This window comes from Betta splendens, chromosome 4, assembly GCF_900634795.4.
Source record: "Betta splendens chromosome 4, fBetSpl5.4, whole genome shotgun sequence".
In the NCBI taxonomy this organism is placed as follows: domain Eukaryota; kingdom Metazoa; phylum Chordata; class Actinopteri; order Anabantiformes; family Osphronemidae; genus Betta; species Betta splendens.
In genome coordinates, this window is record NC_040884.2 from 16,497,059 (window position 1) to 16,517,999 (window position 20,941).

Here is a 20,941-nt window from a genome sequence, read left to right on the forward strand (position 1 = left end):
TTCCTCTTGTTTTCTACCTCTAATTCTCGTCATCTTTGATAAGTCATCCTGAATGTGTCCAACCTGTGACTGTCTTTCCTTGTAGTCGCCACCAGAGGGCGCACACTTCCTCTCGTTCCACTGCTAAATCCTCCAGACTCCTCTAGGCACCACGGGGCCGTACCAGGCGTCACAATCCACACTAATCTCCTGCTAAATTAATTTCAAGACATTCTGTAATAAAAGTGCCCATTTGCCCACACGGAAATCTTCGCAGCCACTGCTGGAAGCATAAATTAACTCCTAAACGAGTGGCTGATGAAAATAGTCCGGGTGTCTCTGTAGACAGGAAGCTTCAAGAGCAATAAGCAAGGAGATCATGTCTTGCATCTTCTTCTATTGGGAATCCAAGGTTGTGTCTTCATTTTGCCCGTATTCTCCATCCAGCCAGGCTTTAGCGACTACATGCTTCTGTCAAGTTACCTGCTACTATTTTGCAGTGTTGTTCTTCTGATGCTGAACTATCCACTGGAAATCTTTGTGCTTGTTGCTGCATATTTGGTCCCAGCGGCTCATTGAAACCTGTGTAAATATGTGATGAAACGTTCTCCAAAAAGATGCTGATTTTAAAACACTTTGACAAACTGACAATAATCTCTCCTACCTAAAGGAGGACTTAATTAGTACTCTGGTCTGTTTTTCCATCCTGCCTTCAGCTGCTGAGCCACTGGTCCTTTTCCTCCTATATTCCATGGCATGCAACTGTTTCGGATAATTCTATAACCACTAACCTCCCACTCATTCAAGTTTATGCATTTGCTGGATATTGCCAGATCCATTCATCCGGTGCTTTTTATCTCACTGCATGTTCCTGTGCAGTGTCAGTCTGAAATCCCCACAGTTTTCCCCTCTTAATCCCAGAACAACCAAGATAACAAACGCACGGGGGGGGGGGGGGGGGGGGGGGAGATAAAATCGGATCTAAGACGTAGCACACATCCATATGTTAACAGATATTAGCATACCGTGTTGATCTCGAGCGCTTTCATGCATACAGTGAAGATGCTCGGCAAGAAATAAGGAGTCATGTGTGTAGTGAAGCATTTCCATCTGCAAGCGTAGAGATGGGTATTCGCTGATGAGGCGGAACAATGCTGACAGCTGAGATGTCACACAGGCACATTTATCACCTAAGACGTAATTGCGTGTTGGTTAAAGATACCACTTCCACGTTCTTCCACTCGCTAGCGGTAATCCCAGCCTCTAGCTCTGCACAAAACTGTGTGCGTGTGTGTCTGATCCCAGAGACTGTGCTAGATTACCAGGGAACGCTGTAGAGACCTAACCATCCAGCTGGTGCTGCTACAAATGACAACACACACACACACCTGTAGCGTTTGTAGAGAGTCTTACTGCACGTTCACCTGGAGACGGTAAGAAAGTCACTTCCTGTACAACTTGAAGATGCTGTCAACCACATCATATAATCTGACAGTCGCTTATCTGGGTTTCAATGGGTTAAGCAGCATCATGTCTAGTGTCTAGTTGAAGCTGACTCTTGTTCGAATCACTCAATAGTTTGGAGTCATGTGTGGATGTAGTAAAGACACAGACTCTAGTAAAATCTCAGCCTGCCTGCAACAGTAATCAGTAATAACATAGGATCAGGTTATTAAGTATTCATTATTAAGTTTCACCTGTATTTTATCGTGAAAGTGTGCTTTATTTTGAAGGCGCTTTAAGAAGAACAGAGGGAGACGTGAAACTTAAGGAGAAGTGAGGATGCCTCGACATTAGACAATATAATTCTTCTTACGCTTTAACCTTATAAGATATCAGCTTTGACGGACGGCGGTCGCGCCTGGAGTAGATTATTCTCTCTTCGGCATGCAGCCGACGAGGTTTGTGTTTGTTTTGTTCATATTTTACTCTGGTAGAATGCTTTTGTTGTACATGCTGTGAATGGTGTCATATGCTCGGTACTAAGTTTAAGACATGTCTTTTTTTGTCTTTTCATGGCGATATAGTTGAAGTGAAGTCTACAGTAACATCAGGGAGCCGCTGGTGTCTTTGTTTGCCTGAAGGGACTCATGCTGCCAGCTGGTGCAGTAGGTGGCCTAGCTGGGAAAAGTGGTTGCAGCGCTTTAGAGAGAGACCGTGACAGTGATTTGATTCGGCCCTTTGTTTCAGTGATGAAATTAAAAACATGGAAAACATCTTCCCACAGCAAATCCTCCTTTCCAGCTTCACACTAGGCTGAATCCGTGCTGCTGCCGGTACTGCAGTGCCGCTGAGCTGTGGTGGGTGCTGCTCTAAAGGCTGAGGTCTGGCCGGGGATCGCCTGATTGACTTAGGCAGCCGCGTTGCCCTGGCAACAGCACATCCTGGCTGCGCGTGGCAAAAGGTCCCTCACAAAAGCGACACTGACTTCACACCACAATCGCTGTCTGTTGTGTGAAATGGAGTTACGGTCAGCGCACTGTACTAACACAGACTAACAAATACATACGCTTGAGCTGATTGTTCTTCAGAGCTGCGGCTCCACTCACTGAACACTGAAGGTACATGCTTTCATTCTAACCCTTTAGGTTTTCATTTACATATACATTCAGTGATCCAGTAAATAAGCTTTTTAAACAGAACATCCACATTAAAGCACCGACATGAAAGTGTGTGTGTGTGTGTGTGTGTGTGTGTGTGTGTGTGTGTGTGTGTGTGTGTGTGTGTGTGTGTGTGTGTGTGTGTGTGTGTGTGTGTGTGTGTGCCATTAAAGCCAGTGATACAAAAAAAAAAAAGCCAGTGATACACTATAGGCTCACAAGCGTCGCCCTCTCATTATTTACCTCCCTAGTACAAAGACTGCCCCCTGCAACCTCTGCAGCAATGAGGTCCTTCAATGAGGAGCAGAATGGCTCGGGGTGTGTGTTCTAATCTCAAGTGTTTGACTCGCAGAGCACTGGTTGATGGTTGATGGGAGCGTACTGGAGCTTAACCTGAGATTCCTTTTGCCTTTCTCTCTCTCCTCACCTTTAATTAGCACGCACAGCTGTTATTCACACCCTGACCTCATGGGAAATGCTTTAGGGGACCTCCACCTCCTCCTATAACAGTGTGTATTAGAGTTGTATTTGCATTTCGAGGGCTGCCTTACGTTCTTGGTACGTTGTGTAAAGGATCCGGAAGCGGCTTTTGCGGCTGGACTCGTCCGCCCACATGCGAATGACTCCCAGCGTGGAGACCAGCATGATGTCGTTGGCCACCGTGGAGCAGAACTTGCTCTTCAGGTCTTCCACCGAACTGAAACAAAGCAGCATGAGATAAGGATCAGAATAAGTAACTCACACTGTGCATCTTAATAACCCACAGCACAAGAGCATAGCAGTTATAAATACTTACATGTAGTTTGATTATTACAGAGAAATGAAATATCTCGAGGAGCTAATATTTGGCATTCCATTATCTTTACATATTAAACATTGTTTATATGACTATGATAAAAATAGTTTATTATACTCGACAAAAAAAACAATAATTGATGTAACGTGACAAAACCTTGTTGAAATTAAAATTTTTAAACCTTGAATAAAATGAAAATAAAAACCCATTCTATTTATGTCAGGAAACTATCGTTATAAATATGACACCAGGAAGCAGCTAAAACATCTTGGCATAAAATAGCTGAATCAATATAGATTATGAATATGTTATTAAACAGGACAAGCAGCTAAAAAGCTATCTAAGCGTCTAAGACCACTTCAGTCCTGTTAAAATCTTTGTAATGAGGAAAACCAGACCTGCCGCCGTCATAGACTGCCACAAAATTGCGCTTGCATTCGTTGGAATTGGCCATTTCATAATCCAGGAAACGCAGGTAGATCTGGAGAAAAACAAAAAAAAGGGACAAAAGAAGGTGCAAAGATCAGCTTTAAGCTATTTTAATACTGATGCAACCACACTGTCTTGTCCAAGGACACCTTGACATGCGGCCAGAAGGTTCAAGTAGCTTTTATCCCAGCGGGGATTCGCAGCCAAATATACTCTATGCTGTATGCAGTATATTACAAAGACTTTTAAAAAGTGACAGTTAAATACTATATATAGACTTTTTTATTATCCTCACAATCCCTTGTTGAGTGAGACATCCACCTTGCTATCCACCTTGACTCTTCCCAACAGCTTTCTGATTGCCTCCACATCATTGTCTGTCAGCCGTTCATCAGCCTGAAATCACCCAATCACAGACGCGGTTCTGGTGGGCCGCGCGCGGCACTGCACATCATTAGGGATAATGAGTGGACTGAGCTGTGACAGGGAAATGTGACGCTTTGAATGCCCCCAAAAACCAAAAGGTGCAGCTGGAGCGGGATAATGGGACCAGCTCAGCTCCAGCGACATGACAAGTGCATTAGATTGGATGGGGACAACAAGCCGCGCTGCCGTGCACTGGTTAAATGGAACTCCGCTCAGCAACACGACCGCCTGATGACATTTTTTAGGAGCTGCCTCCAGTGAATGATGCGGTGGCATCTTCTATATTTCATGCATTCGCAGCAATGTGTTTTTAAGTGTGAAAAATGCTGGACGAGTACATGTCTAGTCTTCAATTTTGCTTAGGATCGACATGAATACCAAAGTAGTTGTTATTAACAACTGTCTAATTGAATATGTAGTTTTTGAGGTTGCAGTCAAGGTTAATACAGTTTTGATGCTCTTGGCAAAGAAAAATTCCCTTTGAGTTGGAGAGGCAAATAATAGAGCAAAGTACCAATGAGCATGTTAATTGTGACATTCTGTCGGCAGCAGAATTCCAATTTTCCAGCCACAGCCCAGCAAGTGCCACATAAACAGCGAGCGAAAGTAATAAAAGTTAATTCAATCAAGGAAGAGTAATTACAAATGCAGATCATTGTTAATAAAGTGCACAATTAGTTCATTAAACGGGATTAATCCGGCGCTAATGGTTGATTAAAGCCAATAAGAGCCACTGTCATAACCCATAGCAGCGATCACAGCACCCGGAGAATTCATCATTTATCCCCCTTTAAACTCCCCCTCTGAGTTCTAGATTGTCATTTTACAGTAGAGAATCCTAGTGTGACCAGTGTATCACTGTAAGTCTTCCCTCTTTGCAGCATTTACTAGACAGATGTCAGTTATAGCAGTTCATCGATCGGGCCTCATTACAGCGAACACAAAACCAAAGGCTTCCGAGTTTGGCTCCCGGTGCAGAACTTTTCTAAGTGGCCAGTGATAAAGAAAAATCTGAGCGCAGGAGGCATCGGGAAGCCAAATGACTGCAATGTATCAGATAGATACAATCACCAATTTGTAATTGGCTTCCGGCGGAAAATAGGCTGCCTCGTCATTGATTCGGCAGCGCCCCAATAATGATGCCGAATCCATCACTGACGGAGGCAGAATGTGTCCTCGCGGCCGCCTCTTAGCGGCGCCCGTGCTGTTCATTACCGTGACAACGGATGCACAGAGTTTGGTTATTATCGCCATGAAAGATGGGGAAAAAGTGTCAGGCGGCGCGGACGAGGACGGTGGGAAAAACCCTGCTTGTGTGAAACGGGAAGGGCACAAATCAAGTCGAACAATTACTGGATCAAAAGGAGCGAAGTCTGCGCGTCCGTCGTTATATAGTGAAACTGGTGCAGTGCTGTCACTTCTGGCACAAGCACACGGTCGTTACCCTTTCTTCAGCTTTCGCTCTGTCCCTCTCTTGGCCACGACCCACCGCACCCCTAAACCCTAACCCCCCCCCCCCCCCCCACCTGCATCTCCCTCACTGCGGTAATAGGTGTCCACGCGCGTGTGTGCATGTGCCGGAGAAACAGACTGGAGGGCAGAAACCCAACGAGGACCAGGGAGGATGCTCTCGCTCGTCTATATTTCATGCGGAGCGAGCGCCGAAGCACCTGTGCTAAAAATGTTATTTGCCGTCTTGTCGATCAGGGCCAATGACTGTCAGCCGCTGGCGCGAGACTCGCCTTGTGAGACGCTCCCGCAGGATGAGCCGGGACACTGATTCAGACCAGGGAAAATACACCGCGCTGTCGGGCCCATTCACTCAGTCAATACCCGGACAAAGGCACGTACGCTGCAGTGCCCACTTGTCGGGCGTTTTACACTCGAGATGTCAGTGCCTCTTGTTTTGATTAGCAGGAGTGAGCATCATCAGCCAGTATGTGAGCGTGTATGTACAGTATAGGAGCCTGAAGCAGATAAAAACAGTCTTAACGGTCCCGTAATGTTTGCTGCATGCTTTCAAAACATCACAGAGAGGAACACGTAGGATCCAGAGCTGCTGAGTTAGTGATGCTCTCCCAGGACTGTGGGAGGCTGCACATGTTCAGAGAGGTAATACCTGCATTACTACAAAATCAACATATAATAAATAAGTCACCATTTCATTAAAGTTTACTTCCGTTTTTACAACAAGCTATTGCAGGATTATGGTCAACGGGGACTTTTTGATTTTAAATGATGCCTAAAATGCATAAATCGTTACACCAGCCTCATATTAACTTCTTAAGGCCATTATGATATAAGATCCCAGTTAATCTTACACCAACATCTACACTGACGCTGCTATAAACACGACCAACCGCTTTTAGATCCTTAAAGTGCACAGCTCATAATAGTTTTTGTCCTTGACTGAATTACGCCTATTATAAAAGCCAATAAAGCAAAATGTGGCTGTAGTGGATTAAATGGAATGCCCCCAGAAGAGGCTGAGCTGTTTCAACTGTGAATTTACTGCAGCGCCCAGCTGCATGTCGTGAATATGCAAACATGGACGAGCATATACAGCCAGGAGATACAGCGCTGGTAAAACGTGGCCTTCTCCTGCTGCCCTGGGGAAACGGGGGGTCCTGGAGCATCAGCACAGGTTCCTCTAGTAGATAAGGAAGCGCGTGTAATGTGAATTTGTGGACGCGTAGCACAGATGGGCACCAGTCAGTGTGTTTGTGCTTGCAGGAGAGGAAATGTGAAGGAAAAACAAGCAGGTTGCTGCAGGCCTCAGGGTCAAACTGCACAACACTATTTCATCAGGACTAACACTGTCTGGCCGGTCCAGCACCTCCACTCCCCTCATGCCTCCTGGCAACAGCTCGCTGCTTATAGAACTGAGCCTGACCCCAGGTAAACCCTTCTGTCTGTCTGTCTGACCCCAGCAGACGGGCAACACCTGCGATGCTGCAGACAGCTGCTGACATCCACACATGCAATATCAAAGCAGCCTGATGCAGGACTGAGATAGGTCAGCATCGAAAAAGAAGAAGAAGCTGATGCTGAAAATATGGAAGCGACTGATGATGTCACTCACCTTGGAACGGGGTGGAGCACGGATGTACCATTTACAGTCGATGGCCTCAGCAGCACCGGCCTTCCCGTCTCTGGTGATCTGGTGAGACTCGACGATGCCCTCGGGACCAACCATGTCATACTGACAGGCTGAAACACACACACACACACACACACACACACACACACACACACACACACACACACACACACACACACACACACACACGCACACAAACACACACACACACACACACACACACACACACACGCACACACACGCCGATGAAACAAACACACACAAACTCATCAGCATCACATGACAGAAGACAACCCGTGCACAAAGCAATATTTAAAATTGGAAGATGACTAAAAAACACAATGTGCTTTACTAAAAATCACAGGAGGAGACAGAATGGGAGATCAAGTGGGAAAACAAGGAGCGAAAGAGTGAAAGGAAGAAGCATCGGCAGAAAGAAAAGGAGTATACCTACAGGGCAGCGGTGGGGGTACTCCCAAGTCTGCAAAGTCCGGATCTGAAGAGACAGCGGAGGAAGAGGCATTCATTTTTAATACACCATAACAAAGTCAGGGTCTTCACAGCTGGAACAACACACAGAGCGAGGAACATTAGAAGCGGCTTCCACTCCACAGCGGCTTCGGGGCCCGAAGTGCTTTGCTGCTGGTTAAACTCCAGAGCCGCTGCTGCGTCAGCTGTTACGCGCGTCCTCTCGCCGGTGACAAAGGCCCTCAGCTCTTTGCGTCTCCAAAACCCTCACGTAGCCGCTGAGAGCAGAGAGGCGACTTCGCCGCCGCATCCTCAGGAATTATGCAAAACGGCCTCATTAGTGTAACATTAGTCAAAATATAAAACCAAACTAAATTCATGCCCATTAAGGCTTTGCAAGCAAACTAAGGCGATCAAGGTCTGACTCGCGCTGGATGTTCTCCCGGGGTTCCGTTCGACGCGTTAATCAGCGGAATCTGAAGCCGCGTTCTACGCGCCTTGACTGCAATTCGTTCTAATTAGAGCGAGTCGACGGGAGATTAGCTCATATTCCGCGAACGAGGTGACTGTAAATCACCGGCACGGATTGGAAGCGCGGCGCTCTCTCGCTCGCGCGCTCGCTCGGCAGCTGTTGCTTCCCCCACAAACAACGGGCTGATTAAGCGCGTGGGCGTGCGTGCGCCTTGGCAGCGGGGTCACTGTCACCAGGAGATAAAATGGGATTCAATACGCGGAGGAACCAGTTCGGTTCATCTGAGGAGGGAGTCGTCAGAGCCTGGCAGAAAGCTTCTACTTCACACCGTCTGCATAAAAAAACCTAAACAATATGTTTCTAAGAAAAGCAGCAAAAATAAATAGAAGCAACACATTCAGTACAAAAGCATGGATCTTGTTGAGACTGAGGCCGGTTCCTCAGCAGCTGCTGAACATCAGCTTCAACCGAGAGGTTTTAAACCGTTTTCCTTGTACAATGTTGCGGTAAATTACATCAACGAGCGCCGGCGACGCTGAGGTGTGTTCACTCCTCACTAGTAAAACATCACAGTCTCGTGTTTTTATCCCCAAAGGCTCCAACACTTGTCTGATGACTCCACACACGAGAGGAACCGGCTCTTTTTCCACATCATTTCTGTTTGTTTGCTACATGCCATTCAATAAACATCTGGTCCTGGGCCAGCTGTTTGCCTCCATCCTGGATCTCCCAGCCCGTCTCGTCCGCACGTCTGACCTAAGCGAAGCGCTTCCCTGATCGGCCCGTTCCTCGAGTCCCCGGCGTGTGGAAAAGGCTGTGAGTGCAGCCCTGCTGAGCTCACGGCATCGCGGCCTATTAACGGAGCAGTTGTGCTTTCAGAAATACGCCGTGAGCTCGGCGCTGCGTTGGTTCGGAGGATGGGAGGATGCGTAAATGGAGAAACACAAGAGAAAGCGACGCATTAGATCTGATTGCTCCTCGCCCAGACGCGGCGCCGTCACCGCTGCCTGGGCGCCGCGCGCAAAATGAGCTCTGATTGCACAGCGTGAACATGCAGCCTAAATGTCAGCGGGTTGGGTTTTTTTTGCCTGTATGTACGCCCTAATTTCTCTGTCTAGACATGAGTCAGAGCGTGTGTGTGTGTGTGTGTGTGTGTGTGTGTGTGTGTGTGTGTGTGTGTGTGTGTGTGTGTGTGTGTGTGTGTGTGTGTGTGTGTACTGGACATGAAAGCAGGTCCAGTGACAGAACACATAAAGGGGTGAAATGACTGGTCAGAGAGGAGGAGCCGCTCTGTGTGTCTCTCGCTGAGTAAAACCTGTCATCAAAGCAGAGAGATTCTTGGCTGGATGTGGACCGGCTGCTGGAAGTGCCCATTGTACAGCTGTCACACAGTAAATCTAGCAGAGGCTGCACTAAGCGCTCTCCTCTTGGCGCTTCCACCGCCAACGAGGGCGCAGTGAGAGAGTCATGTGAAGACAGAAGCGGCATCAGGCCGATCCTCTGAAGGCTCTCTGCGCTTTGTGCTTCTGATTGATGGTTGCTTTCGATTGGCTTAATGCAAACTGTAAAAAGATGCATATCGGGGCCGCCACGCGTTCAACAACCAGCGCCTTCGCAGCCGCCGACAGGGTTTTACGCCTCCGCCATCATCTGCTTGGACTCACGGACGAAGAGATTAGATTTTAGTGCTCAAAGGTCAGAGCTCAAGGTCACTGTGACCTCATATCGGAGCCACTTTGATTAATGCAACCTCTCGGCAGCGGCTGGATTTTCATTACATCTTGCACAGATGTCCTCCTGAACGGATGAGCTGATATGAACGTATGCAGAAGTGTGAACACAGCAGCACGTTCGCGTGACGAGCAGCGAGGCGGACGCGCGTGAGCGATGGGGAAATCAAAGCGGAGGACACCTAATGAAACGGCGACCTCCGGGTCACGCGCGCTGGTCGTGTCGGGGATTTATTATGGGGCTGGCCATCACTTAACCCGGCTCGATCGCGAGGCCACGCAGCCTCAAGAGGAACAGATGCACAGGTGCGTTCGTGTTGTGATAAAGACTTCTCTTATCGCTCGCTAAGAGGCTGCTGGGGACCGGAAATGCCTCGCGCGTGACCCTTGACCTTTGAAGAGTCAGCCTCCTGAATTTCAATCAGCTGAATTTCATCCCCTCCGCCATCCATCACCCCCCACCCCCCCTTTCTCCACCCCGCTGTCCTCCTTGATTAATCAACTCAATCAATTACATGGATTGATAAAATGATTGATGAACTAAATCAAGAGCGCTCTCTGTCCACGGGCCTGTTATTTATAAGCGGCGCGTGGGCGTGTTACGTTTGATTACGGGGGGACTGAACCCGCCTCTATGTGCAGACACGTGAGGTATGTCGGCGCCGCGGCAGCGAGCGGACCGCAGCTTCTCCACGGTGCCTGCTCCCCGCACTGCACCGAGTAACAGGCTTTTGAGTGAGCGAGCGGGATTCAGAGCACATCCACCCGTAGCCCCGCCCTCTCCCTCCCTCATAAAGCTCTACCAAGAGCATAATCTTCTGGGGCTTACTGTATTTACCGTATTTACCCTTTGCAACGCTGAAAACAGCTCACTTTAAAGCCGGCGCACACCGGCCCACCGCACAGTTAATGCACGGGCTGAACAAGCGCCATCATCCTGATAAACGGCAAATAAAAACTAGACCTACACGTACGGAATGATGAGCAGGCGGCATCACGCTCGTCGCACTGCTTAGAAAACAGGTTTGTAATTAACTCAGAATGGCAGCCAGACACAAAACAATCAGGAAACATTTGTTCTCGTAAAAAGCCTCGTGAAACAAATGGCGGCCACGTCCCGATTAGTGCCGCTTGGCAGTGCGGTGGGAGATCTGCTTTATTGAGAGAGCATGTGCACACGCAGACGGATGAAGTGCCGAACACAAGCGTCAGGAGATGAACATTTCTAATAACCGCCGGATCCCGCGAGCTTCGCCCTGCTTTTCATAACACGGCGACGGCGCCATGTTTCACTAACGAGTCGCGTCACGTCCCGTTCGGTGGCCGACGCGAGGCCACGTACGTCTCCTCAGCATTAGCCGCTGAGCCCTGGCGCATGTAAAACAGTCAGTGGATGGGACCCGTGTTCATCTCAGCATGGCAGTGTTCCAGGAACCACACACACACACACACACACACACACACACACACACACACACACACACACACACACACACACACACACACACACACACGCGCACACACACTCAACAGCACTCAAAAACTCCATTTCCCAGTGGCCTCATTTCCTCTCCGCTGCTCTGGCAGTGACATTTAAATAAGCATCTGATTAATAATCTCTGCTAAAGTGGTTGATGAAGCTAATGAATGGCTGCCATTAATCACACCAGGCACAGCTGTGGACGGAGTGCAAGAGAGAGACACGGGAAGAGAGACAGAGGAGGTACAGAACATATTTCCCACAGCCTGATTACCTCTGACGCCTTGAATCACAAATAAAGAGCAATTCTGGCAGAGCTGAGTCTCGGTCGCACTTTCACTCCAGTATTGAGTGCGTATGTGTGTTTTCACCCAGGTTTGAACTCCCCAAACAAACCCACACGTTCCACAGCCTATTGGACTATTCAAACAGCACGCTCCAACAAACAAAAGGCCATTGTGACCCCCGCTTTTACCAAACACTGGTGTAAAGATGAGCTTCATAGCTAATGCCCACTCAACGGGGGCTTGTTGACGGACGACAGCCCGACTGTACAGACAAAAACGAAAGAGGCGGCGGCGGATCTGCTGCGGGCTGATAGGATTCACCACCACCTGGGCGTCACGGCCGGTGGGCTGGGCTCGCGCCCTGGGCGGCGATTAGCAACCTCCGTGGCCTCCGATGCCACACAGGCGCCTTCGGGCGAAGGGCGGCGCCAAAGCAGTGAAGGGGGGAATAAAAGGTGCGCAGAAGCTCGACCGGAGGTAAATATATCCTGCCCTTGACCTGCACCAGGCGACGTCCATGAGGCGACACAATGGGGTGAGGCGCAGCTGGGAGATGCCGAGGACGTAACCACAGCATGTTCCTGTGCAGTAGCTGCTGACCATCCAGAAATAGCTGCTGAAGTATCGTCTGTCAGAGCGGGCCGGACGGATCGTCTATAGATTACCCTGCCCTTCTACGTGGACTATTGACTCCTGTGATACGTTATTGATCTCCGCGAGGGAAGCGGCTATAAAAAACCCCTTTGAAGCCGACAGGGATGCAGCGTCTTGCTCAAGGACACGTCAGCGCATGACCCCCTGCGGTGACTGTGTCTGGTTGGTTTCTAAAGCACAGGTATCAAACACTCTGACCTCCACAGGATACATTACACCCTCCCATGTTCAGGATGACTGAGCACTTGACACCGTTTGAACCATTTCAAGTGGATGTTGTCGCCATGTTCCTTATTTTTCAATTGAAACTTTACAAGGTCTTGTACAATTAAAGTGCCAGAGTGAAGCTCAGTCATATTTGAATTTGTACAGATGCCACTTAATTTGAAGCTTTTAAAGCCCTCCCTGTCTCATTAAGCGTCGTTCAGCTTAGAAAGGTTGTTTTGTAGAAGCTGGGATTTATTTAGTGTCTTAATAGCAAACGCTTATTTTTAACGTCCTCATTTGTCCGTCCACTGTTCATCCGTGCTCCATATTGACTTAACAGTGTCCACCTTATGGCACGTTACATAAAAGCTTCCATCAAACTGTTGCTATGAGGGGACGTCAGGGAATCAGTGAATCCGTTGACCGTGGTCCCACAGCTTCCGTGCGTGTTGTTCCACCATCTCGTCCATTGATCAAGCCTTTAAACAGCGCTCTTCCGTCATGACGCTCAGACAAGGACACAAAGCTGAGACTGGACCGACATCACTTCAGCGCCTCGTGAACAATGGGCCTCCGTCCGGTGAACCACAGCGGTGCAGTGGGTCTGTGGACGCTCCCCTCCTGTTGGACAGCTTCATCTGTAACACTGTATCAAGCAAAAGCAGATATTTCCTTCCAACAGTAAGCAGTGTGAGTGCAAGTGCTGGTTTTTATTCTGTTGCACATATGGCAGCGTGTGTGTGTTTGTGCGTGCGTGTGTGTGTGTGTGTGTGTGTGTGTGTGTGCGCGCACGTGTGCGACGGCTCAGACGGGAACCCATTCCTGATGGAGCAGTTAGTTGTCCCCCGGCACCACAGGTGTTTCCATCTAAGTGACGCCCAAATGACAGACACATTCCATCCTGGTTCTATTTGGGCAGCCATGCAATAAATCAACACGCCGCTGCCACTCTGCCAGTCATTACTGCGCACACAGTGGCTGTGAGGCAGAGAGCGAGCGAGCGGGCGGGCGAGTGAGCGAGCGAGCGAGCGAGCGAGCGAGCGAGCGACACGCTGACATAAAAGGACGGAGCAGAGAATAGTTCTGCTGATCCGCAAACAATACCCAGCAACACACACACACACACACACACACACACACACACACACACACACACACACACACACACAGCTCCCCCTCCCACCCCAACAAAGGTAATTTGAGAGTCTGATTGCTTCCATGAGATAGTCTTTTATTTCACTGTCATGGAATTATGAGAGGCGTCAGACTCCTGTTTCGCATTCCGCCGCCGCTCTGCATCTGCTTCTCCAGAACGCGGAGGGGAATCGCCGGCTCGCACACATCCGCTACGCCACCAACGGGCCACAACTCGACCCAGTGGGCCCATAAACAGCAGCCGAACGCGCTGCAGCTAGTAGTAGCGCGGCGGACTCAGGGGTTGAATGCTGAACAAATGGCTCGTGTTAGCGAGGGAACGTGTCCGTCGAGCTCCCGACAAGGTCCATTTGGAATCTCACCGACCACCAGCGGCTGCAGGAGCTGAACCACACAAAACGGGGCTCACATCTGCAGCTTCCAGCCAGGCAGGCAGCCTAAAGGCTCTTAGGATCCATAGCTGCTTCAGGGTCACAGGGTTTAGAAGGCCTACATGTGCAGTACATGCTACGCTACCAGTCTCACCTCCCTCTATAACCACTTCCCACCTGACTTGTCGCTGAGCTGTGACCAGACTTTTTCCTTTTGCCTCAACAACACCTCTAATAACCAAAGAAGAGTCACCGCTCCGCCCTTCCCTCCACTGATGTCGGGGAGGCTCCCGCTCCCTGTTGTCACCGAGGGCAGTGAGCCGCTTCGATCCCTCTGAGCGGAAAAAAACACTGTGGGCAATGAGGCCTGGTGGGAGCCTCCACGCGAAAAAGATGAGGTGAACCCGCCGGAGCCTGACGCACACAAACCCCCGCCGGCTTCGATCTTCTGTCTTCCTTAGTCTGACCCCTGTCTGTCGCGATGCGCCAGGTGTTAAATTGGCTGAATCACAATGGAAATATTCGGCGCGGTGGACAGCTTCTGTCTCCACTGAGCCCAGAGGGTGATCCATGCAGGAAACAGCAGCCCTGCGAGGACACGGGGGGCTATTATTGACCGCCTTGTTAATTCAGTCTACACACAGGTATAATCAAAAGAGAGCTGGCTGTAAATGGAACCAACAGACAGAGAGAGAGAGAGAGGCTCGATGGAGTCGTGTTCACAACCATCGTATCCTAAATTCCCAGTTGTTGTTTAACTGTTTGTAGAATCCTCCCGCTATCGCAGCTATGACGCTCTGAAGAACGCCGACCAAAGCAGATTCCACCTGGACTCCGTGGAGCAGAGCGGGTCAGAATATTTGGGCATTTGTCCGTTCTGCTATCGTCCCGACCCACGCCTTGAAGCTCAGCACTGCTTTCAGGGGCGTAGCTACTTTCATCCACCCGGACCCGCCTCACTGAGCGATGCTACTGGAAGCCGATAATCAATGACAGGATAGTGAAATCTCAGCACTTCAAAGCTACAGCGCATCAACACCGGCGGAGCGTTGCAGACTGCACGCAACTGACTTGGTTTTAAATCACCGTGGCAACGGGAAACTGGACGACGCGAGTGAAAATGTACCTAGAGGTCGCGGGAATAAGAACTTATTACGGCTCCTACAGCAGCAGATCAGCAGATGAAGAGGCCAATAACAGCAGAGGATCAGTGGCAGCATCCTCTCCTCGTTAGACACAGCAGCAGGTCAAACACTACTGCTGACCGTGCATCTTAAAAACTGCGTAGGACCATATGTCAATTAGAAGGTTTGCACATGCAGTAGTTTAGTAATGAGGCCTTAACTCGGCCTGTGACTTGAAGAATCAAGCTATAAAAAGCAAATAATATTGACAGAAGATTTAAATCACACAGGAGCTCAGCAGAAAAAGAATACGGAGTTTTTAAAGGCTGGGAGGAGATAAGTCCTACTTTATTGCTTAAAGCAATATATTTGTGTTGAGTCCATTTGTTTTAGATATTGATTAAAACATGAGATGCTGTGTTTCACAGGTTGCTTGTTTTTTATGCTGTGCTGCAGCTGTAGCTTCTGTAAGAATGGGCAAACGAGGTATTTCCCGAACCGCTGGAATGTTCCTTTAAATCAACGCCCTCCAAGCTGCACAAGTGACTCCGGGGATTTATTTACTACAAGCGAACACGGTTTTTACCTTCTCAACACAAGCACATCAGCTCGCGCACATTAATACACTTCCTCCCGCTGCAGTGACAAATGATTAAGTCCCTCTTGGCACGGTGGAAAATGCCAGCGTGCACGCTGAGCTGCTGATGAACCGCTGGAGGCCTCCTCCGCACGTCTGTGTCCATCTTCACCCACCCTCCCCCGCGTTCCTGAATCGCCCTCATCACGCGGAAGGAGGGGGGAAGCTTGAGCGTCACAGCTGATTGAATCACATCCTCATTCACAGATGGATCACACAGAGAGAAGGGTGAGTTATGAGGTCGTTATGATGCAAAGATTGATCAAATCCTGAAAGTCGACTCCATCAGGGAACATTACATCCACATCTGTGTGTTTCATAGATATGATGTGAGCTCCACGTGTCCAGATGTTTCATTTAACTGTCACCGCTCGTACAGTTCGGTGACAGCCTCATCGCTCCAGTCAGCGAAGGCCACTGGGCGCCTTTTAATAAGACCGGAGAGCTGCCTCGCTGCGGGTCCGCGCCGTAACCGCCGATGGATGATCAAAACCCCGTCTCCGTCCGGACCTGTCAGGTCCGACAGGCGGACGAGGTGAAGGAGCTCCCGCTAGATTCTGACAGTGTCTCTCGCTTCGGTTTGTCGTACTGGCGAGTGGCGAATGTAGAACAACGAGGATAACATGAAATATTTAGTGTGAGTGCACGGAGCCCAGCGGGCCGGCGGGCGCCACCGGGTGTTGTCCCCTTTAAGCGGTGCCCTCGGTGGAAGCAGCGGCCCAGTCTCCAATCATTCACTGCGAGTGGGCCCGCTGTAAGAGTGCCCTTGAGGGTTAATCTATACGTGTCCCCAGCGCTTAAGACGGCCATGAAATATAGCCATGCCAAGAACGGACTCCGGGGCTCGGGAGTGAAGGGGGGAAAGGTCTAATGACTGAGCCGTAGTGCCGCCGCTTTCAGGCCTCATTCACGCCCGCTTTCTTATTTTTATCATCCATCTGTTCTTTAGTAGCGTTCCATTTCCAGTCTTTGTTGTGGGGCGCTGCACTCAACCTCTTCGGCAACTCCCGTCTCCACGTCTCGCAAGGATAAAGAGAGAGAGAAGACGTTGCAGCAATCTATATGGGTGGATACTGTATGTTAAGATAGAGTCATCTTCACTGTGAGGAAATTCATAGCAGGACAATATACGATTACACCTTTGCTTTTACTAAAACCACCATGCTTCCAACCACTTTTAATCTAGAGAAAATGAATAAATAGATGGTTCTTCTCATCAATCTAATCTGCAGGCGCCGGGTCCTTCCAGTGAAGCAGGTTTATCCTCTAACTCATGTTAGATGGTACAAATGGAGTCAGATTACACACATTTTGAATTCATTTCCAGCCCCTTAGGTTGTTGTTATTCCTCTCCTCTCCTCTCCTCTCCTCTCCTCTCCTCTCCTCTCCTCTCCTCTCCTCTCCTCTCCTCTCCTCTCCTCTCCTCTCCATCCCATGGTGCAGAGCAGAGTGGGTCTTTTCCTCATTCGCCTCTGCGCTGCCCATCACTCCCGAGCAGAAACTGTCGAGTAGACAGTTATTGCGTCGTGCTGTGACACACTGTCACTATTTCCATGAGTGTCCATCCCATACGTTTTACTGGTTTGTGTTTAACATCCAGACTGGGGTTGAGCTGTGACAGGGACAGCGCCGGCACGGCTTTGTGGAGACGCGGGCCCCCGGGTGTTGCTGTCACTGCGAGGGTCAAAGGTCGGCAGCCTTGGCCCTGCAAGAGCGATGACGGCCCCGGAACAGAGACACCACACGGAGACCTTGAGGTTTGCATCACTTTGACGTGTCCAACACATTTTCATCATCGCTTTACATCAGCGGTGCCGAGCGTTGTGCCGTTAGTAATGTCACAACTGTGTCAAGGCAACCGGCCTGATGGGCAGAGATGTCAGGGAAACGGAGCAGCCAGAGTCACAGCCACACAGGAGTTGTCTAATAACAGGCAGAAGGCTCTTATTCAAAGCACGGCTCACCTTGTCAGACGTATGCGTACGAGGGCGATCGATAGAGGCGAGTCGGCTGGGGAGAAGTTTACAGTATGTCAACATCGTTTCTTCAGGCCTGTACAGTAAATCTGAGAGAGGGAGCGCCCGAATGGTTCTTGACGAAGTCCTGGCAGCCTGATGTGTAGCGCTATCACCCCCACACAGCAGCCCAGAGCCCCAAGTTAGAATATATAATGGGATATAATAATAATAAGTAAACAGGATCACTGCAAGAACAATATCGGTTCATTTGTGGAGAAGGAGCAACTTTGCTGAACCTGGTGTAATTTGGCTTATTAAGAGAGTTTTACACATTTTTAATGACTCCAGCTTGAATTAGAGCCAATTGCAACAAAAACAAACAACAAAAACAAATGGAAGCCGAACGTGTCAACTTGTCATAATTCATTTAGCTTTAGATTAGCTATCGCTTTGCAGAGTGCAATCCTCCGTGGACGTATCGTACAGTTCTGGGAGACGGTCACTTTGTGAAACCCCTCCGCTGACGCTGTGAACGCGCTCCTGGTTGTAAAAATCAGTAGTTTACAGCGCTTATCAGCACTGATGCTGCTTTCTTCTACATAGCGCTCGCGGCTTTAAGGGAGGATCAGGCCCACTTGGCAGCCGGACCCTCGCCTGCCACCGGCACAATAAGAAGGCGACAAGGAAGCGAGCCAAGCAATAGCTCCCAGCGCTTGCTGCAGCGGTCTGAGCAGGAGGGAGGCTGCAGTGCAACACGGCTCTGCCAGACGCCAGCATGAATAAACAACCGTAACAAGGCCCGTCCAATTCGCAGCCAGCGCGTGGGCTCTAAAGCCGCACACTTCTGACACCTACTGTGATCGTTCATTATCTTTCCCCGCGCACGCATTATTCCGGCGGTGCCAAGTTAAGAAATGGTTTAATCTGTTTGCAATGCGTGTCAACAAATAAGTGGAATAAAGCTCGCTGGTGCTCGGCGGAGCGTGCGGCGCCAGATGAGGAGATTAGTGCTGGGTAAGCTGTTCTAACTGTGGTCGCCCCAACCGAATTACTCAACAGGTCACAGTTCACTTGTTAGAAAACATGGAAGCCTCCTGAGGACATCTAATATGTACAGTACAGTGCAACACTGACCGTTACATCAGTGGCTTGAGTGAATAAGAGGTTTTTCCCCCAATGTTTTCCAGTCAAATCATCTGTTGTGAAATAAGCTCATGTTTCATATATTAACTGAAAACTACATTCAAAAGTATTAAATAGAAATAAAAGCATCATGAATGAATTAAATGCAACCGTGTGAATGATTGTAAATATGAAAATGAAGCATTAGAAAGAAAAACAGACCGTGCAGCAGGTTACACCTTCAAGCGCGATTAAGTGGGAAGCAAGCGAGTGGCCCAGTGTGGTACTAAGACGCTCAGACAGAGCAACCCGTCTACTGCAAAACAGCACGAATGACAGGCTGACACAGTGAGACTGACAAGGTTAGAAAAATTGGCCCTTGCCGTCGAGAAATCGAGCGAAGGCGAACGAGCGACAGAGGTTTTACACTGTAGAGGGAGAATCTACGAAGCAGCAGATTGTGGAGATGTCAGCAGCTCGGGAGAAGAAGGGAAGTGAAAGAATTTACGCAGCGTCGAGAAACGGGATGGAGAAAAAAAACAAGTGATGGGAATCAGGTGAAATAGGAGCAGACAGAGGAGGAAAAGTCAAACGCTGCCTAAATTCAAGCAAAAGAGGCAGGTACAGCAATTAGTAACGCGATTAAGTGTGTGTGTGTGTGTGTGTGTGTGTGTGTGTGTGTGTGTGTGTGTGTGTGTGTGTGTGTGTGTGTGTGTGTGTGTGTGTGTGTGTGTGTGTGTGTGCTGATGAAGGATGAGCATTCAGCAAGATAATGGGAGATGCAAAGGAGGAGAGAGAGGGAGGAAGAGGAAGGCCACCGGCCAAGTGGCCCAGTACCTTCCTCAGAGAAACTGCATCGGTCTCAGCAAAACAGAGCAAAGCGATCAATAACTATTTCGTTAAGGTGTGTGTGTGTGTGTGTGTGTGTGTGTGTGTGTGTGTGTGTGTGTGTGTGTGTGTGTGTGTGTGTGTGTGTGTGTGTACTGGTGCACCGGCGGGAGCAGTTTGCTTACACTGCACACATCCAGCAGATGGAAATAAATCAGACAATACACAACATAACATTTCGATACATCTCCCTTTATCTCTTCATAAACTGTGACCACGTTATTACACGCATTACGACTGAACTTTAATTCACTTCACTGCGGTGGCTCCAGAGCATCAGAAGTAACCTATCACGCTCACGATATGAGATCAGCCTCCAAGGACGTACAGAAGCTTTAGGAGAGGCGTAATTACAGTCACTCATATCAATACTTTAATGTAAACAGCACACGATGAACACGGTGGTTTTAGATTTGTTGCCCTGTTGTTCCCAGATATCAGCAAAATAAGTTATAAGTTATATATTGCTCCTTTTTTTAGTTTATTAAGACGTTTCCCTGCTCCCAACCAGAGCATGTGGTCACTAAGGGCTTTCATCTCACGCCAACCTTTTCTTCCACAGATACACAATCCAGAAGCCCGGTTGCAATCTCACTCAGGAGCAGCAAGAAACCGCAATACTGTGCCTTCATAGTCGAACCTGACAGGGAAGCTCAATTTGAGAGTGAGAATCCACCGCTGCCGAGACGATGATGTGTCTCAGGGCAATTCAGAGTCGATGGGCTTCATGTAAATACGTGTTTGTGTAACTTGTGACGAGCGCTGAGCAGTTCCCGTGACGGATCCTCACCCTCACGCCTACTTACATGTATGGGGAGACAGTGGAACGCGTCCGTGAGTTTAATTCATCAGCGTCAGGAAGGTCACTCCTCGTTATTCTACATCCGAACAGACGCCCCCACAAACACAAGGTGGATTAACAGCTATCAAAAGGATGAATATATGTGCTGTACAGTATGTACACTGCATTTATTCCCGCGTGCTGCCTTTGATGTCTAATAAAAACCAGGTGAAACACTCTGATCTCACGGAGAGAATAACTGCTGGTCAGATTCACT

General features: G+C 49.0%; 1 protein-coding gene across 5 annotated transcripts in view; it reads right to left on the reverse strand.

The window, feature by feature from the left end:
• Positions 1-20,941, reverse strand: part of neto1l (neuropilin (NRP) and tolloid (TLL)-like 1, like) — a 40,791-nt gene that overhangs the window by 7,606 nt on the left and 12,244 nt on the right. For 4 of the 5 annotated variants that reach the window (XR_008694463.1, XM_029146267.3, XM_029146266.3 and 1 more), the window contains exons 5-8: positions 7,785-7,826; positions 7,313-7,440; positions 3,774-3,856; positions 3,131-3,276 (exon numbers count right to left, since the gene is read on the reverse strand). Coding sequence is in view for 3 of the 5 variants with exons in the window: in XM_029146267.3 (XP_029002100.1) it covers positions 3,131-3,276; positions 3,774-3,856; positions 7,313-7,440; positions 7,785-7,826 (399 nt within the window). In the remaining 2 variants the exon portion in view is untranslated. Of the gene's footprint in view, positions 1-3,130; positions 3,277-3,773; positions 3,857-7,312; positions 7,441-7,780; positions 7,827-20,941 lie in introns of those variants that run through there. The other variant, XR_003785518.3, reaches the window with a different exon arrangement.